This window comes from Thamnophis elegans, chromosome 2 (assembly GCF_009769535.1).
Source record: "Thamnophis elegans isolate rThaEle1 chromosome 2, rThaEle1.pri, whole genome shotgun sequence".
Lineage (NCBI taxonomy): Eukaryota > Metazoa > Chordata > Lepidosauria > Squamata > Colubridae > Thamnophis > Thamnophis elegans.
Window position 1 is genome coordinate 94,127,398 of NC_045542.1, and position 26,614 is coordinate 94,154,011.

Here is a 26,614-nt window from a genome sequence, read left to right on the forward strand (position 1 = left end):
TATACTTTTTTGATTCTTGGCAACTGCAAGGACGAGTCCCTGTAGTTTTCTAGCAAGATTTCAAAACTGTCATTGCCCACTTCCTAGGACTTTTAAAAAAAAGTGACCGGCCCAAGGTCACCCAAGTAGCTTTATGCCTATTTAGGGTAGAAGCCATGATCACCTGGTTTCTAGCTTGATGCTTTAACCATTGCACCAAACTGGTTCCTTTGAAAGGATTACAAAAAATGAAATGCATTACAAGAGATAGTACACTAATTTTCTGCTTTTTAAATCTTATCTCCAAAGTTTGGGGGGAAACAATATTTTGGAGGCCAGAGGGCACATTTAAACTTGGGAAAGGACAAGACAAGGGCAGCCGACAGGACACTGATGCAAAATGACAGGGGTTGAATCACACAGGATGGAATGAGATTTTCTGTTCCTTTGTTTGAAAGGAACATAAAATTTCCTTAGTCTTACTATTTGTCAAGCTCTACTCTGTTGGTTTTCAGGAATCATGGTTAGATGGTGCTTGAAGAGAAATGTATTATTTAGCTTCCCCCATCACTAAACTGACTCTGGGCTGCAAGCAAAATTTAAAAATAAAAACAACCAATAAAAATAATTGTATATACAATATGGTTTCCCCCAAATGAAGGAAATGTCAGGAGAAAGAAAATGGTAGGTGCACATTTCTTTTTAATCCAAAGAACTGCAGTGGGAATATTTCCTTTCCTCTTTCCTTGGATCTGAGTCCAACATTCAATCTATGAATATTGTATTTTTAGGAAGCTTTAGTTCCTACTAATTCTGGAATAAATATACTAAATAATGATAACTAAATAAAATAACAATTGCATATAATCTTGTAAAAAAAGATTTATAACATCATTATAAATCTTGGGATTTTAAAAAATTCTTCTTGCCATGTCAAAGTATGAATTAATAAGTTACTGACCTTGGGGAGGGCGAATGTGCTCTTGCTTTAAAGCTACCCATTTATGAACAGAAAAGTCATCAGCCCCAGTGTAAATGGATTCTGTTTCCACAGGTGACCACTGTGCGCAGAGCAGACGGCCTCGGTGTCCCCTGTAATTGTGCAAAGGCTCTTCTTTGAGAGCATCCCAAACCTGTGAACAAATGTCTCATCAGTCCCACATGGTTTTCTTACTAAATTAAAATCTGATTTCAAAAGAGGTGATATTTAATTAAAATTAGATTAATACTTACCTGTATTTTTCTGAATAATGTTCTAATTTAGTCTTTCCATGCTTTTTACCTTATTATCAATGTGTCCACTGCAGGTTTGTGAGCCCTCAAATTTATTCTATTTCAGGCCACAGAAATCAATTATTTGAAAAAGCCCATATAAGGCTGTAATCCTTCACCTCTACAAGTTTGCTTCTAATTTATATTATGCTTTTAAAATTTGGCTCTTGCTTTTTATATTTGTACTATGGAGGCCAGAGGTAAAGGTGCAAGACAAGGGCAGCGGACAGGACGGAATTCACTCATTCACTAAAATTTTCATAGCCATAAACATACACAATGACAAAAAAACCCCTGCACTTTCTGCTTTTAAGTGGCAACAGCTTCTTACATATTCCATAAAACAACAATTTATGCAAATTGTGTTCTGAATTCCCAACAAATACAAAATACAGTATGCGAATCCATTTTTCCAAGTTTGGCTTTCCTTACTATTTTTTTTAATCAAGGCATTATCTATTTGATTTGGTTAAATCAGGGGTTCCCAAATTCTTCAGCTCATAAATCCTTTCACGAAGTTTCAGATTGTTCAACCCCAAAACATTTATTATATTAAAATAATTTTAAAAATACTGTAACTATACAATATTACTGCACAATAACAACAACAATAGCAATAGCACTTAACCTTTAGACATATACCACTTCAGAGAGTCAGCATATTGCCTCCAACAATTTGGGTCTTCCTTTTACCAACTTTGGAAGGCTGAGTCAACCTTGAGCCTGATGAGATTTGAACTGCCAAATTGCAGTCAGCCAGCAGTCACCAGAAGTAGTCTGCAGTACTGCATTCTAACCACTGCACTACCGTGGTTCTTAATGGATCCATCCACAATAATGGATAGTCCCATTGACCCTTGGGATGTTGATACTGACCACTTTGGAGAAGCCAGGATTAGATTAGGAAAAATCCACTAAAATAAATCCAGAAGCATTACCTGGGCAGTGCCATCATAGCATACAGATACCAGTCTTCCATCATGATGTGGACTCCAAGACAAACTAGTGATCTTGGCTGTGTGTCCAGCCAGAGTACGAAAAGGCTCTGTGATTATTATAGGCTTCTCTGGAGCACTCTCTAAAGAGAAAACATAATGTTCAAATGAGCTCATATCTTACTACTTACTTTTTATATAATTTTAAAGGATGTTTAGAACATTAAAAAAATGAATACAGGAAGCCAAAGGGAAAAAAACAAACAACAAATAATAGAAAAAATTATAAAGAAAGAAAGAAAAATGAAATAGAAGGAAATAATTAAGTATTATTGCTGCACTGGATCTTCCTGAATAATATTCTGACCCTTTTCATCAAGAGAACAATCTGCCCATTGTGGACTGGCTATCTTGCAGGAGGTAAAGCTTAAAACATGTTTTACTTTAGACAAGAATAATTACACGTGATCTTATTCAAAATAATACAGGAGGAGGTGAGAAACAACAGTTTAAACAGTGACTGGTAGCAAGGACTGGAAACATAGTCACCTATGACATTCTTGATATTATGTACATAAATAGTAGCATTATTTGAGCCAGAAGCTATCATAGAACTCAGTTCTGGTTGTGCCCCATGGTCGTGATGCCAACGGATAACATTGATAAGTTTATGATGTTGCTGGATGGTGCATAGCAGTTTCAAATGAGGAGCCTGAAGTATTTCAATTGATCTGCAAGATTAAAAAGGAAGTATAAGTTAATAACGAAATTGATGGGAGCAATAAGAACTTTAGTCTCTTTTCTCCAAAAACATTTCATATACATACATTACAATCCCACCCTGAATATCCTGCAAATTGGAGGACTTTATTATAATAGCACAGCCATCTCTATTTGTAAATATGCACATATTTTTGATATGTGTTATATCTGCTTGCATGGCACGATAATTTTATGAATATAGGGATGCCTTAAATCATTAAATTTGATGAATACAAAGATTTGGCAAATTTTATTCCATGATATTAAAATGGAATGTTATTAGATAGACACAAAAAAGGGCTCAAGCCAGATAGAGTCTAATTATTAACCTTGTCAATTATATATTAAAACAGTGATAAGAGCATAGTAAGACACTCAAAACACATAATGACAGCACAGTCAAGTATCTGGAGATGCCATTTTGTCTGCTCATACTTTATTTGCTCATATCTACTGGGAAAATTTCTCTGAAAACCAAGTAATTATATATTTTTAAAATCACTGAAAAATTTTATACTGATTCCTGTTGCCCAGTACAGGAGTTCAAAAGATAATTTGTCAAAAAAAAAAAAAAAGAAATGAGGAAAGCAAGCCAATATACTTGACTCTCAATCACTATACTTGCTACTAAATGGCAAATTAGCATTGAATTCAAAATTCACCACATACCCATCTTCATTACCAATAGCCAAGAGAGTACCATCTGGTTTCCAGCTGATTTCTGTATGTGCTGGTAATTTGTGCTACAAGAAAATAAATAAAATCATTGAGCCTTAATAGTACTGACATCTATTCAATAAATAAAGTAAAAATAGTCAACTGAAGATTTTCAGGGAGAATAGAGTAATCAGGGAATTGTATCAATGTTTACAATAACCTAGCACAGTGTTTCTCAACTTTGGCAACTTTAAGAGATGTGAACTTCAACTCCCAGAATTCCCCAGCAAGCAACATCTTAAAAGTCGCCAAAGTTGAGAAATATTGATTTAGTATCTACCACCAGACAAAGGAAGGGAAAACAGCTTGATGTGTAGTGGTCAAGATATTAGACTAAAAACCTGGAGAATCTACAATTTAATCTTTCCTTAAACTGGTTTGCGTCAGTCATATTATCTCTCAGTCCAACTTACTTCACAGGATTGTTATTTTGAGAGATGGAAACATTTTGTACATTGCCTAAAATTATACAAAGTAAAGACATGTATAAAAGAAATAACTAAATGAAAAAAGCCACCATATAATTTTTGTTTATCTAAATTTGCAAAAAATAGTTTATTTTTTTAGTCCACAGGTCAACATAATTTTTCTAAAATCAGTCAGAAGATTACAATTAAAAACTACTCTGTAGGAGGCATTTGACTATGGAGTTTTAACATTTATTTAGAGTATATCTATCTGTCTCTCATCACAACTAATTTATTTAGAAACTATCTGTCTCTCATCTACGTATTTATCAAACAATACAAATACATCAATTGTAAGAACAACTAAGGCCAATCTAAACAAATCATGCACTCTAGCATATATACAGGAGACTACAGTATTTGGCAGTTGCAATATTTTCCTGAAAATAGATACAATTATCACAAAAACAGCCAGAAAAAATTCAGAAAAAAATTAGTATGACAGTATGCTATCTACAGAAAGATGTGAGGATGAAAGTAATCTCAGCAAGAAATCACAAACTGCTTTCATATAGCTTTTTGGTTCCACCTCCGGCTCCCACTTCAGTATTGGACACCCAACAAGAGGTATATCTAGCATTAAAATGAAATATGATGTATGGTGCAATAAAACAAGTGGCTGAATGCAAATCTCTTGATTTTCTCAAAGCCATTTGTTCCATTTAAACTTTCCTATGCAATCTAAACTTTCCTATGCAATTAAGTGGCAGAATAGACATGATAGATGGCAATTTTGTTAGAACAGATAACACAGTGACTTGATATAAGGAAAGTTTCACCATCAGTGGATGTGGTCAATCTACTTGGAAGGCTTTTAAATATTTTCTGAAGTTATAACGGAAGCATTAAACTTTCAAATGTTTAGAAGTTTTAAATGTCTAACATATTTCCATTGAAGAAGATGATAGAAAAAACAAAGTAGTGTCTTATGCTTTAAAGACTGTTTGGAAAATTCAAGGCGGTATAGAATTTATTTATTAGAATTTTTATTCTGCTCCTTTCTAATATGCTCTGAGTAGTAAGTATATGACAGTCAGAACTGCTCATCACAATTGTTTTGCTTTTGCCTCCTAATGATTACTAGATCGTAACTATATAGTAATAGCCTATGTCCATTGCTATCCTATTAGTATTTGTACTAATTCTTTCTCTCACGAATGCCTATGCTATTTTGCTTCAGTTTTACTTTAATCAATGGTTCCCTTTTTTCAGCAATGTTTCTCCCATTGTTTCCTTTTACCTGTATTTTTCAGACCACTGCCAACACTCCATTTTGAAAATACCGATTTTACGGAACACTTCTAACCGGTTTGCCAAACTCAGCAAAAAATTAGGTATTGGTTCTGCTGAACCGGTGCAAACTAGCTGAATCCCACTGTTTCTATCTGTCTTATGATTTTATTCTGTCTGACTTCTTTATATTTCGTTACAGATGATGAATTGCCAACAGCCCAGTTCAGCCCAGTTCTATGTCAGTTTACCAAACATTACTCTGAAATCAGATGTTATTTTTTTCTACTTCAAATATAATGCAGATGGAGAAGTAACAAGCAGTTTTCATTCCTAAGTCAAAATTCTTACTCACTTTGATTGAATTTGTTTCCCGAATGAGTTTGTTGATATCATGAGCTTCTCCATTTAGATTCCAAGGATTATGCTGGAAAACAACTCCTTCTCCCGCGCAGCTATATAAGGTTATGGAAGGTCTATCACCATCTCCCCCTAAAATAAATAAGAAAGCAATTGTTTCTTATACATGCATATTTTAATGCAATCAGTATTAAAAAAAATCTTTTTTTAAAATTTTAAATAGGTCTTTTAATATAATAATCCCATCACCCTTTATTGGATCAAAGCCCTGTCATGCAACATAATCGATGACTTAAATAATCAAATTACTGCAAAGAGCAATGGTGAATTTGAGTATTCCTGATGTTTATGATTATATTATATAACAGTTTCACAACCTGGGAAGATCTTAATAAAGTTTGAACATGCCCAAAATAGGTGGGAAAGAAGATAATGCTATTTTTAGAGCATTATCACAATATGTGGACAAAGTAAAAATGCCAATGCAAAAACTATAAACAAATTTCAATGACTTACGTAAAGACAGTGGAGGAACTGGAGGTCCCCAAACTAAAGTATACACAGTTTTCTTATGGTATGTGCTAGAGACTTGTGGAGGCCTAACAGGAAAAGTTATACAAAATTGGCATCATTTTTTATTTTTATTTATTGTTTTATCATAAAAAGATAAAATACAAAACAAACAAATAAACAACGAAAGCAAAACAAAGCCATCATTTTTAAAGAAACAAATGACAATATCTGAAGTAAGCTTCTTCAGCATTATTTAAAACAATAGAAATGAAGAAAGTCCAACAGTTCCTTTAAGCTAGAACAGCAACATTTCCCACAATCCTTCTGCACTCCTTAAAAGTATGTCTGCTTGAACACAGAAGAATAGCATCAATTTCCTTTGTATTTTCTCAACACAAGAGACAATAACATTAATGACCCCCTCTCTTTATAAAATTTGCCCTCTTCTGTGACTTCTCAAAGGATAAGAATCAACATACAAAATGCATTATAATTAAAGAGAAATACTAACTCTGTGAATACTATTACTCTGTGAAGTAATAGAACAAATTATGAAGAGAACTAAGAAAGAACTGGATTTCTGGAAAATTTTGAATTGGAACATGGTCTAAAGAAGTTCGTTCATAAAGTTTTCTTAGAATGAATTTGGATTTGGTTTAAATAAAGTAATTACATTAAAAAAATACTAAAATGTTAATTCTATGGTTCTATCAAATCTCTACCCCTAATAACAAATGGAATTAGGCTGGCACTGTCAAAGACTCTTGCAATAGAAGGTTGTCTTCATATATTTTGATACCTTTGCAAATTGTTACCTTCTTTTGGTCAACATTCTTGCTTTGGTTGAGTGCATATTATGCAGTTTTGGCTTATCACCTATGATGGTTTATTGAATAGCGAACCACCATATAATGATTGTTAAAAAAAACTATAATCAAAGTTAATCATGGTTTATCATTATATATTTAAGTAGCTACTAGTGAACAAAAATAGTTATATCTTACTTGTTAGAGTAGGTATCATAAATTCCAACTTTTCCATCATCCGTTCCAAAAGCTAAGCAGCCTTCCTTTGTTGGATGCCAAGCCAACTGTAAACAGAAAACACACTAAAATCTCAACACCACAGTCAATTATCGATCAATGCAAATTGTATCCAAGTTGCACTATGTGACATTAACACAGCTAATACATAAATATACTAAAAGTATATCTACAGCAGCAGAACATATAATATATACTAAAGGACATTTGTTAGCATTCTCCATAAGCTTTGTTCACTTGCAGAAAGCGCCACAAATAGAAAACTAACAATGCATGACGCTTCCTGTGATTGAAGCTACTTTTAAGTAAGCAAACAAGCAAATAAACTAATAAATAAAGCATTACATGAAGTAACCTGACAATTTAAAATAATTAGAATTACATTCTCTTTAGACAGATTTGCAGGTATAGTATTTTTAGAGACTGATACCATAGTAACAGTTGCCAGTAAAAGAATGAAGTTATTAAGCTTAACGATTCATGATCAAAGTTAATTATAGCAGTTCATTACATTATTTTTAAATACCATTTTCTAGTGTTGCTTTTAAAAGCAGATGTTGTTAATGTTTTTTCATTATCTTAACATCTGTGCTCAAATTATGCTGAGAATTGTTTTCTTATCTAATGGCCACGACATAAGCAATTATTTTAATTAGTATAAGCAAAACAGCAAGCTTTATTAGCGTTAATATGTTTAAATAATAATTAAAATAAAATTATTTTAAGTCAATTTATTATTTCTGACATTTTAATAAATATGTATATAATTAACACTCATAGTACATAAAACATAAGTAATATACAATGTAGGAAACCATTATTTTCAGTGAGAAAATAAAATATATATTGAAAAACAGGAGCAGAAGCAAACTTACAGCTGTGACTTTGGATTTAATGCCCTGCCAGAAAGTTTTCACATCATAATGATTATTAATTGACATGGTGTTCCACACTCGGAGCATGCTGTCCCCAACTCCAATAGCAAGGCAGCCTGTATCTACAGGTGAAAAGGCCAGGCTGTAAACAAACCCCCCAAGAGAAGGCATAGTCCAACAGCAATTTGAAGTTGCCAGATCCCAACACTTCACCTACAAAGAAAATAATAATAATAATGGAGCATGAGTAAAAATGCACCAAATCAAAAGCCACAGAAAAGTTCAGTAGGAAAATTATGAAGATTTTCCAAAGAAATTCTGAAGGGAAACACTGATCTGTTCTAAAAGTAAGTAGATTCCTGCCGAGTTTCTAGGGATAAATACACTAGAATTCTACAAATACCAGACACAAATACCAGACACAAGATTAGTTTCAAGGTTTAAAAAGCTAATGTGCTATTTGATTCAATGTATTCTTCTGCATGAGAGCTAGGGTGGTATATGTTGAAGATCAAAATAAAGTGAAGTCCATTTCCAAAAACTGTGAAAAGTAGTCAGTGAACTGTAATGCACCAAAGAAAAAAACAGATTTTTGATAGTAATTCAATACCACCAAACTTGCAAAAATCGCTCACAAACATTTGATCATTTTTCTCTGTAGGCAGATCAGTTATATGATATGGGGAAAAAAATAGAGGAAGAAATCGCATACATTCCTTAAATCAGCAGGAAAGATTGATCAACATTGATAGTAGCCTAGCAGGGACTTTTTAAAACAAACAAGCAAGCATGACACATGATCCTTACATCTCTGTCCATTGAAATGGAAAAAAGAAGCTGTCTGTCTTCTATTTGCAAAGTACACAAGTTGAAGACTATTCTAGAATGATTTTGTCCTTCAGATGAAGCCCCCAGGAGTTCCCATTTCCGCTTCCCAGGTTGGGTTAAATCCCACTTCAGCAATTCACCACTATGAAAAGTAAACATGCAGAAAGCAAGAATCTGTTAATTGATAAAGTAGGTTGTTTTTTAAGTATCTAATCTTTTACCAAGTATTAATATTGCAAAAAATATTAAATATTTTACAACAAATATTAATTGCAATGTTTTCCAGTCTAATAAAATTATATTTTAAAACAGAAAGTCTAAAAGCTTTATTTCACATGCACAGAATGATCATGATAATTCACAGGGAAATCTTTCTAGATTGTTTAAAGAATTGGAAAACATGTAATATACAAGTATAGAGACGTATACCAAATGTTCCCCAAATTAGTATTCTCCATAGAATTTGAGCCTGTAATTTCAAAGTCTCAGATTCTAAGAGTTGTAATCTTCACACATCCAAAGGGTGCTTTTTGGAAATACAAAGCAAATTGCTTAGAAAGAAGGTTGTCTTTGAAAGGTTGGATGTTTATCAAGTAAACGCAGACATAATGCTAAGGAATTAATCGACAGCTTAATAAAATATATAATGCTAAGGAATTAATTGACAGCTTCCCCAAACTTATTTTTTTATACTTTTGCCTTTCACTCAACCATTTGAGAGAATACTCACCCAAAGCAACTGGAGAGAATGCATGTGGGCTGATTTGAGGGCCAGTGTAGTGTTAACCAAATACGCTCTTTGACCATTGGTTCAACACTTCCACCTCTTCTTTTCAAAAAGGGCAATTTGAAGCTCACGACCACTAGCAAAAAAAAAAAAAAAAAAAAAAAGAATTGTATTGATATCAAAAAAAGGAGAAATTCCAGAAGGAAAATGGGATTGTTCCACTTAATTTTACTTTTTTAAAAAACCCTTTTGCAAATGTTCTGTAACATACATATAGACATAAATATTATTGAACGTAAGTCTTATTTCTGATTGAATACATGAAATTTAGTTATTTAATAAGTTCAGAAGGCCAAATTTTCAATAAATTTTTAAATTTTGTTACTGGAGGGCAGGAATGGGTTGGCCTTTAAGAGAGCAAAGAAAGAAAATGTGTACTTCCTGCCACAGATTACATTGTTTAACTGATGAGACCTGGAGCATGCCTGTTCGGTCTGCTCATATGAAATTGGCACAAACAATACCAGGTAGGGGATCCATCAGATAACTGGGCCGTGTGCCATGAAAAGCTTTATAGCTAATAATCAGCATCTTGAAATGCATAAATGCATAAAAACCCAATGCCAGCTGTAATAAAATTGGTGTAATTTGATTATCTCTTAGTACTAGACACTGAATGACAACAAACTCATTTTGGCAGTTTCATGTAGATGTTAAACAGGAGTATCAAGCTTTAATGCACCCCCCAGGTAAGGGACCTCGGACTCAAACTCTTCCTCATCGTACTGACAGGAATCATACAGAGAGAAAAGAAAATCATAACACAATGCTCCTATTCCCAACTGCTCTAGTCAATCCATAATGATGATCAATGGCATAACTGAGAGAGCAAGAACCAAGACAACTGTAACATTCCCATTATGGCTCTGCCAGAGGCCATTTACAAGCACAATGGCCAGGGTCATAGTCTAAAGGACCCTTTTTTTATTTCTCAGGAATTACAGGCTCAAACTCAACCCAGTTAAACCTGAGCCTTAGGCATTTCAACAAGACTTGCCCAGTCAGAGTAAAAACTCCAAGGGGATCTGAACAGCTTTAGCAATTATGATTGTTGGCTTTATTATAAAGACAGACTATGTGCCATTTCAACACATTTAAGTCCACACAATTCAGAATTGGATGTTATGTTAAATGACATGCGAGGAGGCAGCTCTCTTCTTCAAATTATTAGTAGAATTCCTTTTTTAAATCTGTAATTGATAAAACATTTAACATTGTGAAGAGAAACAGGAAAAAAATACCATTGTGTTGTCAAAATAATGTATTATTTCTCCAGACTTACCTCTGTTTGTGTTACAGCTCCATACACGAATGCTCTGATCTTTGCTTCCTGAGGCCAAATAATAGCCTTTTTCTACACCTGCTTCTTCTGTTATGGCTCCTGTAATGGCATCTTCTTCTGAAAGTATCCAGAAATCAGTTAAAAATAGTATCATATTTTTGGATTCTACTACAGAAGCAGGGGTGGGTTCCTGCCAGTTCTAACCTCTTCTACAGAAGAGGTTCCACAAATCTACAGTGCGTTTAGAACCTGTTCCCGCTCCCTCCCTTTGCCTGTCCAGACGTCATCAAGATGAAGAGCGAGAGGAGGAATTCTGGGAGTTAAAGTCCACACGTCTTAAAACTGTCAAGTTTGAACACCCCTGGGAGTTTTTTTCTAAAGGGTTAGGGGTGCAAGGGTCTTGTAACGTGATAGCTTTAAGACTTGCACACTTCAATGCCAGAGTTCCTGAGCCAACATGACTGGAGGAGGAATTCTGGGAGTTGAAGTCCACAAGTCTTCAAGCTGTCAAGTGTGAACACTCCTGGGTTTTTTGTCCCTAAAGGGTTAGGGGTGCAAGTGTCTTGTAACTTGACAACTTTAAGACTTGCGTGCTTCAAATGCCAGAGTTTCTGAGCCAACATTTTGGTTGCTAAGCAAGACCGTTGTTAAGTGAGTTTCACCACATTTTACAAGTTGGCCACGCCCATTCGGTTACATAGCTGGCAAGCCACTCCCACCCAGTCACATGGCTGGCAAGCCATACTCACAAAGCAGGCCACACCTACAGAAGAGGTTCTAAATTTTTTTGAAACCCACCACTGTACAGAAGCTAATATTATTACAAGATTCACACTGTTTTTACGTTGCAATACATATGCTTTGTATATACCTTGGAAATCTTGTTTAGCGAATGGAGCATCTTCCCCAAGCACAGGGCACCATGCCAAAGAATGTATTTCATCATCATGACCTCTCAGGCGATGAACAATCTCTCCCTTTTTGCTGATGTCCATAACAATCACAATCCCATCCTTATAGCTTGAGATAAAAAGATTTATACAGAGCAAGAAATATTTTATCTCTTAGCTAATAAATCATGTTCAATAAACAATCCCAATATTAGATGCAGCTTATTCATGTTTTTAATGTAATCTTTGTTGTTTGTAAGAGCAGAGTGGTAAACGTAAACCTTAGGATGGAAGTGCTTACATGGACTAATAAGTGGGAGAAAGTGAGATTTCAGCCCATATGAATTGTAAACAAATAACATTTTTTTCATAATCTGACATAGAATGCTAATAGTTCACTAGGAACTTTTAACTCGCACAATATTTAAAATAATAACTTCTGATAGCACTATAAAATTAGTAGGAGGATTGAAACAGAAGGAACTAAAATAATTTGAATTCAACAACTTAATTCATCATTTGGTATAAACACTATGAAACTAACACAACATCGCTCATTTTCCCCTAATACTATATTTGAGTGAGCAAACAGTGAGTGGTTAAAGCACCAGGCTAATAAATGGAAGACTGATTGTGAATTCTATACCTGCATTTGATACAAAGCCAGCTGGGTGACTTTGAACCTATGATTATCTTCCAAATTGACTAAATGAAGGAAAACTAGATTCTAAGCTAACTTAGTAACAGAATATTTTTTGCTTGTTATTAATGAAAACATTCTCCCTGAACATCCTTGCTCTCCACATTTTTAAAGTCTTAACAAAGGGCATGCACAACATTGAAATTGTATTTTGCTTCAAAACCTCAAGCAAATTACTTGACTCATTAGTTTAACCAAATTTGCAATTCAATTATCTGAAACCAACTTTTGGCGATTCCAACTTTTATCTATGCGAAATATGGATAGTCTTATAGAGCAAGTATGGCAATGCTAGGTGTTTTGTTCCTCTTTCCCTGCCTCTTCTACATTATTTTTGTGTCAGCTTGACAGCTGATCTGAGGTCCAAATGTTTGAAGCACATTCAGAAGGCCACATGCAAAAAATGAGGGAGAATCTGATTCATCAGTGGAATGGACATCACTGATAAAATGACACTTATTTCAACTTACTCATGTAAGTATATAGTATTATAAAATATGTTCAATGTATAAACATTTGGTCCTTACCCAATAGCTATCAGATTTTCATGATGAGGAGAACAAGTGAGACAGAATATAGTTCTAGGTTCTGGAAAAAATTGCTGACTGTCATTTCGATTATGCCAGTAACAAATCACTATCCCCTTCTCATCACCTGATACAATTAGATCTTTTGCTTTGGGTGACCAATGCAATGCAGAAATTGTATTCTAAAAGAAAAAAAGTAGCACAGTTAAAAGGAAAATTAAATGTTGATATTTTTGAGGTTTTGTACAACATACAAATATAAAAAGCCAGAATTTGCAACTATCTCTCAGTTACTTCCAGAGTCCAATGGGTGCACTTGTTAACAACCAAAGGCCAATAACATGTGGAGATGAATTTGCTTCATATCTCTTCCAAGGTGGAAACTGAGACAGTGATCTCTATCTCTTTATTTCTTGAAGTAATAACAAGCTATTAACTAGAGTGCAAAATAATTCAGGGGTACTTTATAGAAAGAAATTAAAACAATATTTTCCAAACATTTCATAATAACCATATTATATTTTAAAGACATGAAATCTAACTGTATCAGTCATGACTGATCCAATCACAACATGTCAAAAAAGATGATTTGAAATTTTGGCCATAATATAGAGTTAGAAAAATGGGATAAATTATGGGAAAGGAATTATACACCTGCAGATGAAACAATAATTAGAAAAGCAATTGAATGTGCAGAGATGGAGAAAATGAAATAGAACTAAAAGAAAGAGAAGAATCGGATTTCTATAAAATATGGAATAGAATTTATAAGTGGCTAGAAAACAGAAGCCAAAACAGAAAATAGAGAATATAAATATATGGTGATATAAATGATCAATATTATTATAAGTGTTAGTACTACTGTTTTATATTATAGGACAAGGTAAAAGCAATAGGAAGGCAATGCAGATTGGAGAACTCTAAAGGGAAAACTTGAAAGCCATACAGAAGGCTGTATAATTACTTTATATTGTTATGTATGTTTTGTGTTTTCTTTTTTCTTGCTGTGTTTTCTTTGTTTTTAAAGATTAAAACGTTCAATAAAAACTATTTTTTAAAAAATGATTCGTTTGACAATAAAGGTTTCAGTATTAATCACATCAACCTTTATTTACTCTTAAGATATTAGAATTATCATTACTGATATCAAATAAAAGCTTTCATCTGGAAAATATAACTTCATTATCTATGCACCAAAGAGATATGAAAATTACAAAGAAAGGAGACAAAAAGACAGGTAGCATGATTAAATAAAATAAACAAACAAACAAACTGCATAACAATATTTTTTCACACTCTCATAGCATGTCATCCAGACAATATACACACAGTATAAATCTTGATAAATATTTAATTCCTTGTAACAAAGATTTCAGTTATATTTGGCAAACTCAAGCCTATAGTTTATGAAAAATTGCTCCAAAATATAATAAAATGTGTTTCACAATCCAACTAGTGATCAAGAACTACTATTTCCACATGCATTTTACCTGATGTAGTGTATGTTCCATCATGACAGCCAACGTTTGAACATTCCAAATTTTCACGGCTCCATCATCAGAGCTGCTGGCACAATAGTAGTTTTGCCCAGGGTAGGGGCAAAATGTGAAGCCAGAAACTCTTTCAGTGTGGCCTATTAATTCTCCTACAGTGAAAAATATACTAGACTTGTAAAATAAATCAACTGTTATTTTGAACAATTTTACCCCAATTAACATCCCTAATTCCCAGCTAAAGAAACAGTTCATTCACAATGTTGCAATCTTTGTAGGATTTGAATTCAAATTATGTTTGAATAATGTTCAGCTGAACATAATATAGTAAACACATTTAAAGGTATAAAAGTAAACAGCAAAATGTCCACAATGGATGGGATAGGAAAACTATCTTAATTTGACAACAGGTAGCCTTTTTAGTCAAGACATTTTGCAAGTGAAGAGACTCAAATGATGAAACACTTTCTATTATGGCCATCCACCTCTTTCTATTTGGTAGGGGGGAAAAGAAGTGAATCTTTGGACATAGATAGACTCTGACCAGGTATAGGTAGCATATTATATTTTTCTCAATCCCTTGGCTTCAGGTTTTTAAGGGAACTCTATCACAACTCTAAATTCAATTCAAAATAGACAAGAAGTTAGAGCAAAGCCTACTGCTCATACATAGTGAGATTTCTAAGCAAACTCAGTTGTTCGTTTAGTGTTTCTCAAATTTAAACAGATAAGCTTCCTTCACCTACTACAGGGGGGCAATTTGGTTTTTAATGGGGGCAATTTGAACGTTGTTTAAACCAAGTTAATGGCCTTTTAGGCTTTCTCCACATAAGTAGAGGTCACTTTTTGAGTAAAGTAAGAATTATATATGGGGGGAGGCGCATCAGGGTTTTAGAGATGCATAGGTGAGGTATGGCCAAAAAGAGGTTGGGAACCACTGACTAATATATAATAAGTAATGCATTGCTCCTTTGCACAGAGCATACTTCATGTGAGAGAGATTAATAGGTATTATACAGAGTCAGTTTGTAAAACGGACTATTCAACATTTTCTCTCTATACTTAACCTTATAACTAATGGTAACCCTAGAGATAAATTTAGTAGCAAAGGAGCCAAGACTAATCGTCTTAATACAGTATCCTGGAACTATAATTCCCAGAAGCTGGTCTTCATAATTGGAAAATTGGGCTGCTGATAAGTCTGCTGAAAGCTTTCCTTATTTGGTCCCCATCCACCAAAGGACTCTTTTATTGGCTTTTAAGTCGGGAAGCGGGAACTTGCTGTTCTTTCCCAGGACCGCCCCGAGAGAAAGGGCGCAAGCGGCTTAAGTGGTGCCCACCGAGGGGGGCTGATAGAGGAGCACCTCTACTGCCGACTCCCAGCCTACCATAAAAAGTGGGAGCGGTAGCGCGGACCTCCAGGAGACACACGCTGTGACGAGCCGCGAAGCCGAAGAGATGCCTGTCCTGGGAAGCGTCGCTGCACCGGCTGCAGTACCAGTTAGGGGAAGCCGGCAGCACGCGCTCGGCGGCTCCAGCGCCCAACGCCGCCGCTGCCATAGTTCGAGTGGCGAGGAAGCGTCGCCGCTCACGTTGCGCTTTAAGGAGGCTCCCGGCAGCTGTCACCACGCACCGCCGTAAAGCCGCTCTAACCTCCCTCACGTGCTGTCGCAAGGGAAAGCGCCGTACGGCAGATGCTTTAAGTCAATCTCCCGCCTTCTGCCGTAAAAGCGGTCGGTCGGTCGGTCCTTGACTGAGGGCCTTGGAAGATGGCGCTGCCGGGGATGCTCTGTGGTGAGCCTTGCGGGGCAAGCGGCTTACGAAGGGGAGGTGCTGGGAGATCCCACGAGCCAGGGGAATACATAAGCGCACCAGCGTGCCTAACGTCCCTGTCCTACTGTCCCCATTTATTTGCACCCATTTCCTGTGTTCTTATTCATGTTTATTCTTATTCCTGTTAACTTGTACATGAGTGACAAACTAAATACATTAAAAAAAAATTATTTCTCTCTTGCAGGGATAGCCCGCGCGTGGAGCCTTGGCGGTTGCCCTCGGGCCGGCAGGTGAGCTTGGCTACCTGAAGTTCGCAGAAGTTAAGAATCCCATCAAAGGACAAAATTAGAATATGCGAAAACAGATATTTAGGGTTCAACTTATTCCCTTTTGGTATTTTTTAGCAGTGCTGTATTAATTTCTAGATTAATCTGTTATTGACCACAGACACCCCCAAGCTGATGAATCTGTTGGGAATAAGATATTGCTAGGAGGATCTATTCTTGCTTTCCCCCCTTATTTGTTTCTCCCTCTCCCCTAGTATTTTTCAGGGTTTTTCCCAATAATGCTGTTTTGAGAAAAGTAGCTATAGTTATCATTTATTTGAATTTTAATGAAATTAACCCTTTCAATATTGCTTGCATTTTTGTGATTTCCTCCAAACATTTGCTTTCTCCTTATATATCTGTCTGAACTGAAGTTTTCAAAATGGATTACAAATTGCAAATGAAATACGAATGCATAATACAAATGGCCCCTACATCATGCCCTCAAGCTGTGTTGGACATCATAGTCCAACATATTGAACTAGTATTTCCAATGGCTATTATAATATATTTGATATCCTTTAAGATGTTGTAAAACTCCTTGTAATCAAGAATTACAATGAAGAGCGATTCACAGTTCCGTGCATTTTCAAATCACGGATTGAAATCATACGAACAAATGAATTAAAATAGATTATGTCCAATCTCCTGTTTGTCCTTACTATCAGTTTAGATTGGATTATTTAATAAAAATGACAATGCATTTCTAAAAAAATCATAAATAATATTTTGTAAACATGGCATACCGTACCACAGTTTTCAAATTGCAAGAATCCACTATATCATTAATCAGAAATATTTTTCCTGAATTCTACTTTCTACTTTCCTGAAGCAACAGTAATGGTCCCATTATCCACTTCAATTCTAATAAAAATCTCTGTTTGGAACCAGTGTCAATGATAATCAATAATAAGTTTTTCTTTTTTATATTATCTTTATTAAGTTTCAACATCATACATTAAAATATAAGCTAATATTACAGAAAATGGCAAAACACATTAGAGAGTGCCAAAAAATACATCTAACAAATAGAGCAAGGTAACCTCTGACTTTCTTTTGGAACAGAGATACAATCACTTCTCTCTAGGTTCAAAGAAATAACATCTATCTATAAAATATAATGCTAGTACTTAACTTACTAAAAACCAGCATTCCTAAAATGTTCTCTTAATTTTATCTAAAAAAGATAATAAGTTACCAAATGCAAATAGGCTTATACTCAAATCCAACCTAACCTTCAAATTCCAAAATAAAATATGATTCTTTGAAATCACAGAAATGTGATTTCAGAAATCACAGATTCACAGAAATTTATCTGTGACCTCAAGATCACATGAAATTTAATCAAATTATTGTCTCCAAGTAAAGCAGTCAATTGCCATTTCATTAATTTGCCATTAATTTCAAAGTCCATTCTTCCATTTTAGGTATATGTATATTTCTCTTTCTGTCTTTGGATCTATAACAACCTCACTGCCATAATCACATGTAAAAACAAAGTCCCATATTTTTTCCACCTTTCTGTCTGTCTTCCCTTAAAAAAAAAACCTTCAGATTTCAGTATTAAAACCATTTTCAATTTTTTTATTCCAAAGCATGAATCCCAAATCTTTAGAAACGGAGCAATAGGAAACAATATTTAGGGAGCCAGACAACTCATTAGTTTTAACTGAGGCAACAAATGTATATTCCAGATTCAGTTGGTTTTGTCAGTCAATAGCAGCTGCTCCTGCTTGTGGTCAGGATGGTGAGCCCAGCAGAGGGAAGGCAGGTGAAGGTAGGTGAAGGCACAACATAGGTCAGCTAGGGACATGGCTATAGGGAGGCAGTTATAAATGCAGGCGGCCCCAAATTTTTACGTGATTGTGGGGGTGCCACAATAGTTGCACAAGAACTGGTCACAAGCTCATTTTTTCAGTGCTTTTGCAACTTTGAAGAGTAGCTGAATGAATAGACGTTAATTCAAATTGATTAGCTTCTAAGTCAGGGGTAGTCAACCTTTTTATACCTACCGCCCTTTTTTGTATCTCTTTTAGTTGTAAAACTTTCTAAGTGCCCACAGTAATGGTGATTTATAAAGTAGGGCAGTAACTTTACTTTATAAAATTTATAAAGCAGTGTTACAGCAAACCCCTACCGCCCACCATGAAAGCTGGAACGCCCACTAGTGGGTGGTAGGGACCAGGTTGACTACCACTGTTCTAAGTGATCTCACATTCTCTGATAGTATGAAAGCATTATATATTTATGATCACTAGATGGCACTGGAGCACCCTGTAAAGCATAAGATATTTGCTTTACAGAATAGGTTACTGAAAAAACTTTCTTTCCATGAAATTTAAGAGTTGGTATAGAGCCAGTAAAGAAGATCTAAAGATAGATACAGAAATTCTAGAACTTAAGAGGCTTAGGATTTACATTTCTTAGACAGTAACCAGCTGGTGCTTCTTATGAATGTGAAAAAAAATTCAGTAGCTCTGTGATACGCTGTACTTGTCAAATAATTGGAATCAGGTACTACCATATAATATTTCAAAGATATTTCAAGGGCACGAGATATGTGCCTAATGTAATTTCACACTCAAATTATTAAATAATTGTAAGGGTGAGTTCTTTTATTTAGAACAATACATTTAGTATTTTTGTCTGTTTTTGTCACATAAATATTATCAAATATGCACTATCTACATTAAAGAAGGTTTATGTATGATGAAATATTCCTAAGGTGCGTATGTGATATAAGTGAATGAATGAAAATAAGGATTAAAAACTGGGTGGCCAGCCCCAGACTACACAGTTAAAAAAAAGAAACTGAAAACTGTATGGAAGAAATAATGGAATATAGTAAGTGTAAAATGAAGAGAGATTCCGAGAATGACTGATAAAAATAATAGCGTTAACAATCTCATTGGCTAGATTTACTCATTGTACTAAATCAAATGTTTTGATTTTTGCTTACTACTATATACCAATTCAGCCAGTGACGTTTCATTGCATAATGTAAATATGAGTCAAGTGGTTATTGGTTGTGAGTGGTTATTGGTCCTGAGCTTGGTTGTTTTCTTGCAGAGGTTTTATTACCCAAAGTAGATAACATCATTAGTGGCTAATGAAATGCCTGCAAGAAAACAACCAAGCTTAGAGAGCACCAAGGACCCTTCATTTCAACCCTGAGCTACAAATATTCTCCTTTATGTATATTGCAACCAGTGATAGGATTTAGCTTTTGTAAAATGACAAAACCTTGTTTTGTAGGGTTCTGGCTTCTTCCAGCATTCCTCTTCTATCAAATATGTGCAGATCTTTCGGGTACAGTACAAAGTGGGAAAAAAAGAACAACATCACCTATCCCCCCCAAGGGCCAGATGAACCTCGAAGACCAGCAGTAAGTCCTAATTTTATGAGGAGTAGTTTTTGAGATCTGTCTTGGAGTTGGCAGTTGTAATCATTATCACGTCCTGTGCTAAACATTGGGCTACACGTATACCCCACAGTTCCCAATCTGTAGCTATAATCTCTGCATCCTTCAAAGCCTGCTCTTCATTCTGTCATCATTTCAGAGAGTTTTCAGGAATTACTTCTTTATAAAAAGTTCTCATTTGTGACATGATTCCTATATGGGATACAAAGAAGCCTTCTGGGACAACATTGTTGGAAGATGTTGATCTTATCAATAATTATTCTTATAGATTTCCACTGGCATGGATGGCAGTCGGTATGACAATGGGATGAAATAATCTCATCTTGGTGCTGTATTTATGGTGGATGTGGTCCAAAATGAGCACATTTGTTGGAAGACAGCAGTTACAAAAAATTTAATGAAATAAATAAATGTAATCAGCATTTTATAGCATCTCATTTGAATTAAATCCATATGCCTAAAATATATTCACTCCTTTTAGCTCTTTGGCATCTTTGGGATGAGATAGGGTGCAAAAGAACATAGAAGACTGTCATGTCTTCTTTCAGAACAATTCTAGTACTCATCACTACAGCAGGTCAATAGCCCTCATTTTTGGGAAGGTCCACACTTTAAGATAATGCATTTTATTCCATTAGCAACTGTGCCTTTCTCTTCCAGCGATCAACTGAAAATACCTTGAAGGGAAAAGTAAAGTCAGATGGAAGACATAATGGCAATAGAGAAGAATGTCAATAGCATAGTTGAGTGGACTCTGGTCATGGGCAGTTAATTCCCACATCTCCTATAAAACAATGTTAAAATTTAACTGCTTCAGTATACATGCTAATGGTTTATATGAAATAATACGAGCCACAACGTCAGGATTTTCTTAAGACACTTGACAACTTTCTCTAGCTAGCTAGTATTCAGTTAGGTGAACCAGTGTATAAAAGTGATCACCCTGTGACCTAAAATTATTGCCTAGTCATTTCTCATGAGATTTCAGCAGTCTTGCCTAGAAATCTCATGAGATTCAGCTGGCTTTTATTTTTTTAAAACTGTAATAAAAGCAGCCACGTGTAGTATCCAAGATGTTTATAGGATGCTCTAGGGCTGTGGTTTGTTACTGATACGTACTATTTAAAACAATTTGACTCCAAAAAATACATTTGGGGTTTGAGTCTTGAAGGATCTTGGCTCTGTCTTTTCTCAAATATGGACACATTTGTTTAGGTATAAATTGCTATAACCATTTTACATCAGCTACTTTTGTGTAATAAACACTTCTTTTTTAAAGGAAGTATACCACAGTCGAAGAGATGTCAAATATGACAAGGATAAGATGTGGTACCTGGCCAAGTTGGTAAGAGCTTTTTTTTTGTAGATTTCTTAAGATGTTTTTTAGTAGATTTCTTAAGATGTTTATATGTTCCTGATTTTTCCTAGTTCATCAGTTTATAGTTTATAGTTATGCTACTTCAGTGTTTTACTCAGACCTCAAAGCAGTAAATAAAAACCAATGTGACACAAGTAATCCTTGCTGATTGATTGCTCATTCAGTGACTATTTGAAGTTACAACCACTGAAAAAGGAGACTTAGGACTGATTCTTGAACTTGCACTGGTCACAGTGTCCCCATGGTCACCTGATCATGATTCAGATGCTTGGCAATTTGTGCACATTTTATTTTGATCACAGTGTCCTGCAGTCGTGATTGTCATTTGTGACTTTCACAGCAGGCTTCAAAATATATTTCCTTCCATTTCAGATACGGGGAATGACCATTGATGAGGCACTGGCTCAGTTGGAATTCAACGATAAAAAGGGTGCAAAAATAATCAAAGAGGTATGTTACATTTGTCTTCAAAATTTTGGTTAAAGCCATTTATTTGAGAGATTTCCTGAAATTTATTATTCAATATATGCAGAGATTTTATCTATATATTATGTGTATCTTTAATTTCCAAACAGAGCTTTGTACTTTGGAAAATATGACTATTTGCCTGTGGTTAATCTTGATATTTGGCTAGGTGAAAGCAGGGAAGGAGTCCCAAGCATTAGAAAGCAGAAGAATCAAAAATGTTAATATAAGAAAGTTAAAGAAAGTTTGCTAAAGAGTAATGGAGTAATAGAAAAAAAATATGGCTGATATGTTTTGACAGAAAAGGGAAACAGGTAAAATAGAAATGAATCTTGGGGAAAAAAATGTGATGCTTAATATAAAGGTGGAATGGACTATTTGGAGAAAGGAAAAGTTAATAATATCTGTAGGCTGGATTCATGAAACATGTTGAGCTAAAATGTGTTTTGCTTATTTTTGGCATAGAGTATTGTGTGAATCTAGCCATTATAACTAAGTGTGTTAGCTCAGCACACTAACAAATAGAATTATTATAGCATATTCATTAACTTAGTTTTCTTAGCTATGGCTACTGAATACATTACAATTTGTTCAGTTTGCACACTGCATAAACATGGTTAGTGCTCTGAATAAAGATTCTGGATAGCCACAGTTATATGCACACAAAAGTGTTTCATGAAGACATGGAACTAAAGAGGGGGAAATATGATTATGCTGTTTAGGTAAGGTCTAAGGATGAGGGAACTGGGATAATCATGTAGTACTGCTTGAATTGTATGGCAGATGTGCCTGTATGATAGTGTGAAATTTAAAATAGAAATTATTGGTTGCAGACTCATTGAAAAGGATTTAATTTTTTCTTACTTTTTAAGAGTTCAAAGTATGTCAACAAGCCGTAAAATGAATAGAATAATCCTGAAATATTAGATGTTCAGGAAGGCCTGCTCAATATTGTTGGGGGATGGAATCTAATTAAAGCACCCACCATCTTAAGGATGTTGGGACTGGATGATGTAAGTTGTAGCTGAACATTGAAAAAAGGGATTAAAGATTTCCTTTGTTCAGTCATGACCAACTCAAAGGGGCTGTGCTTATTTCTGATTCTCAGCCAAGGGAGCCTGCGTTGTCAGAAAGACGTTTCTGTCATCATGTGGCCAGCAAGAAAATATGGAATGCAGTAATTTTCCACTGAAGTGTTATCTATTTATCTACTTGAATTTGCATGCTTTTGAATTGCTAGCTTGGCGGGCTCAGTGCTGAACTTGTCAGCTGGAAAACTCACAGCTCAGGTTCAGAGTGCCATGTGACGGGGTGATCTCTTGTTACTTGCTCCAGCTCCTGCCAACCTAGCTGAACATACATACCTACATATCCTCAAGTTGGAGAACTCCACCAGCTTCTGCTCCTCTGGGGCATAGACTTGTTTGAACTTCTAAAAGTAAACTAAGGCAATGCTCTGCTCAGTGATCTGGCAGTAAGGCTCATGGAATAAAAATCCCATTACAGAAGCTTCTTCTGTGAAGAGTATAGGATTTTCAATTATGCAGGCCATTTTGCTAAGACTCAAATATTCCTTTGTTTCTATTTGTAGGGCTTTAAAGCTCTTAAATTTAAAATGTTCATAATCTCTGTGACTTTATTATTTTTTTCCTTTTTCATAACAGGTTCTTCTGGAAGCCCAGGAACTGGCAGTGAGAAAATATAATGTAGAATTTAAATCCAATTTATACATTGGTAAATAATTGTATGAAACTTTCTAAAAAAAAGCAGAATGTAATGTAATTTATAATTTATAGATAGTCCTCGACTTACAATCACAATTGGGATCAGAATTTCCAAGATGTTAAGTGAACATGATCAGTTTTTATCCCATGGTTGTTAAGCAAAGAGAACAACGAAAACAGAGAAAAAGGTTTAAGAAACACTGATATATAGTATAAGTAAGATCTGACAGATTGTTTATTACATTAGAAGGTGCTTAACTACACATATTACCTTTAAAGTTTTTATTTCATAGTTTTATTATGTTTCCTTGTTTAATGCTTTATGTAGAATTTTGAATGGTGTCAAACAGGACAAGTCAGTGATGTTACTGATGTAAGACAGGTTTCCTCAATTTCTAGAAGTAGCTTCACTCTTGGCACTCCAGCAGTAGGCAGAAGTAGCTGATGGAGACAAAAGGGTATTTTTGGATGTTAATGTTGTGATCATTTTGTGTGTTGTGTTTTTTATTCTTTTGTGTCTTCTTGGATTTTTATTTAGTTTTAATATTTTGTATTTTAACTTTGTTCTGAATAAAATAAAAATATAGAAAAAAGAGAAGAAGAATAAAAAAGCCCTGCTAGTTCAGAATGAAGGCTAGCAACTGCCACATGAATACGTAGTCCTCGACTTGTAACAGTTCCTTTGGTAACGGTTCAAAGTTACAACGGCATTGAAAAAAGTGATGACCATTTTTCACACTTACAACCATTGTGGCATCCCCATGGCCATGCGACCAAAATTCAGAGACTTATTTATGACTTTAGCAGTGTCCCTGGATCATGATCACTTTTTGCAAGCTTCTGACAAGCAAGGTCAATGCAGAAGCCAGATTTACTTAGCAACTGTGAAGGGTCGTAAAATGCAGCAACATTCATTTAACAAATGTCTCACTTAACAACATAAACTTTGGGCTCAATTGTAGTCGTACGTCTAGGACCATCTGCAGTCATCCATTCTTCTTATTCAGTCAGATTGATTACCCTAGAAGTCTGAACCATTTTTTATTTTCTTTGAGATGCATTATGATAATGAACGGTTGAACTGACTGTTCTACTAAGTGCTGCTTTGGATCTCTGTTATAATCAGGTTTTTCCTTTGATATTTTCTAGCTGAATCATTTTCTGGAAAAGGACACTATTTAAAAAGAATCCGCTACCATGGCAAAGGCTGTTTTGGTATTATGGACAAAGTCAAATGTCATTATTTCGTGAGATTAGTTGAAGGACCACCTCCACCTCCAGCACCTGCAAAAACTGGATTTGATCAAGCTAAGGAGTACGTTGAACAACTTCGGCAACGAACCATAATTAATACACTATGACAGCTCTCATAAGAGTATATCTGTTTTTCCTTTTTGATTTAAAAAATGTAAATAAAGTACATTTTATAAATACATTTTCAATTTCCTATTTGTGAAAATAGGCATACACCTTACATTGGTATTTAGGAATGGAGCTTTTGCTAATGGAGAGCTTTTACAATTGGAATGTGTTCGTTTATTTGAGAATCACCCAGCACATATTCAAAGAATTGAGCAGGATTCATAATATAGAAAAAAACTCTTTATATACAAAATATAAAAACATGATGCAAACAATACCCATGTATCTCTTGCAATGTGGTATAGAGAAGAACGAACTCTGAACACAGAATAGCTAAGCCACACCCAGACTAAAGCTGGTTCACATGGCTCTCGCAGCAAATAATGTGTCTCAGTCAAAAAACAGTTCCCATTGGCTGGATCATTGCCATGGTTATTCCAGTTCATAAAATTCTTTACACACTAACAGAATGGTGGTCAGAAAATAAGGGGTTTTTTTTGTACTGGATAGTGGAAGGCACTATCCACTTCTAATACAGGCAGAACATTGTCCTGATCTGACAAGTGCCTGTATTGGAAACTACTTGGGAATCTTGTGGAAAATTGAATTTCATCAGAGAAGAAAGATTGGATGTAAATAAAACAATTCCCAATGTTGAACAAAAAAAACTCTTAGAAGAAAATGTACCTAATATTCCAACTAGCTTTTTTAAAATGTCTGGTCTTCCATAATGTATCATTAAAATATGAAAAATTTGTTTTATTGATTATTGGAATTTAGTTTCACAATTCTTCATTATCTACCAATTCTTCACAGGGAATATATTTCTGGACAGTAAATGAGTAATGCAATGAAATTTCAGTACAATAAAATTTGATGACAGATGGCACGCCTGTTCGTTTATTTTACTCAGTACATAGAAAATTCCGTAGAACTTGCAACCCTTGAAATTTGCCTGTGTACTCAGGTTCATTAATAAGCTTTATTCAGAAATGCATAAACTAGCTAACCCCAGAAAGTAGATTGTTTAATGGTAATTGCATAGCATGTGTACTTTAGATTTCAAAAAGTATCAGATCATAATTAAAAGTTCCCTTAGTTTTAATGGCAAACAATTTTCTGTCTATTTGATTGTAGATTACAGAACAAAGTTCACTCCATATGAAAATACCATTTATTGTTTTGTATCTTTCTTAATTCTGCATGACTTGTAAAATGAATTAAAATAGGAGTTAATTTAACTTAGTCCTATTGTGTGTCCACATACTTTTAAAAGAAATAATGTTGATTTAAGGCTTTCAAATGCCCTTTTAAAGGCAATAAGATCCTTCCGTGACATATAATCTTTGTTTAAAACTTCCATTATCTGGACATTGTTATTTTATTGCTACAATTGTGAGCATTTCAAGGAAAATCAGAAGGGGAAATGAACACAGGAAGACCATGACTATCCTTTATTAAGATTGGCTAATAGCAAATTAGTAGTATACAATGTGGTAAGGGTA

The 26,614-nt window shown here is 34.8% G+C and overlaps 2 protein-coding genes across 2 annotated transcripts in view; one reads left to right on the forward strand and one right to left on the reverse strand.

Annotated features, from left to right (window-relative positions):
* GEMIN5 (gem nuclear organelle associated protein 5) overlaps nt 1–16,278 on the reverse strand; it is a 35,354-nt gene extending 19,076 nt beyond the window's left edge. Inside the window, 15 exon segments of the mRNA XM_032210966.1 lie at nt 941–1,112; nt 2,190–2,329; nt 2,736–2,917; nt 3,618–3,691; nt 5,718–5,854; nt 6,239–6,321; nt 7,240–7,325; nt 8,154–8,366; nt 8,961–9,123; nt 9,712–9,844; nt 11,051–11,167; nt 11,922–12,070; nt 13,168–13,349; nt 14,658–14,812; nt 16,049–16,278. Coding sequence (XP_032066857.1) covers nt 941–1,112; nt 2,190–2,329; nt 2,736–2,917; nt 3,618–3,691; nt 5,718–5,854; nt 6,239–6,321; nt 7,240–7,325; nt 8,154–8,366; nt 8,961–9,123; nt 9,712–9,844; nt 11,051–11,167; nt 11,922–12,070; nt 13,168–13,349; nt 14,658–14,812; nt 16,049–16,220 — 2,158 coding nt within the window. The 5' untranslated portion in view covers nt 16,221–16,278.
* Nucleotides 16,279–16,363: 85 nt separating this feature from the next.
* On the forward strand, nt 16,364–25,182 carry MRPL22 (mitochondrial ribosomal protein L22). Its single transcript, XM_032211780.1, has 7 exons — nt 16,364–16,454; nt 16,678–16,723; nt 20,015–20,144; nt 21,460–21,525; nt 21,931–22,008; nt 23,688–23,757; nt 24,897–25,182. Exons 1-7 carry the CDS (start codon nt 16,430–16,432, stop codon nt 25,106–25,108), a joined length of 627 nt encoding a protein of 208 aa, XP_032067671.1. The 5' UTR covers nt 16,364–16,429; the 3' UTR covers nt 25,109–25,182.
* Nucleotides 25,183–26,614: the final 1,432 nt, after the last annotated feature.

Bases quoted from the DNA above. Each gene is read 5' to 3' on its own strand.
- MRPL22 (XM_032211780.1), top strand. From the start codon at position 16,430: ATGGCGCTGCCGGGGATGCTCTGTG. The intron at 16,455-16,677 runs GTGAGCCTTGCG...TCTCTCTTGCAG, and splicing joins GCTGCCGGGGATGCTCTGTG to GGATAGCCCGCGCGTGGAGC. The intron at 23,758-24,896 runs GTAAATAATTGT...GATATTTTCTAG, and splicing joins TAAATCCAATTTATACATTG to CTGAATCATTTTCTGGAAAA.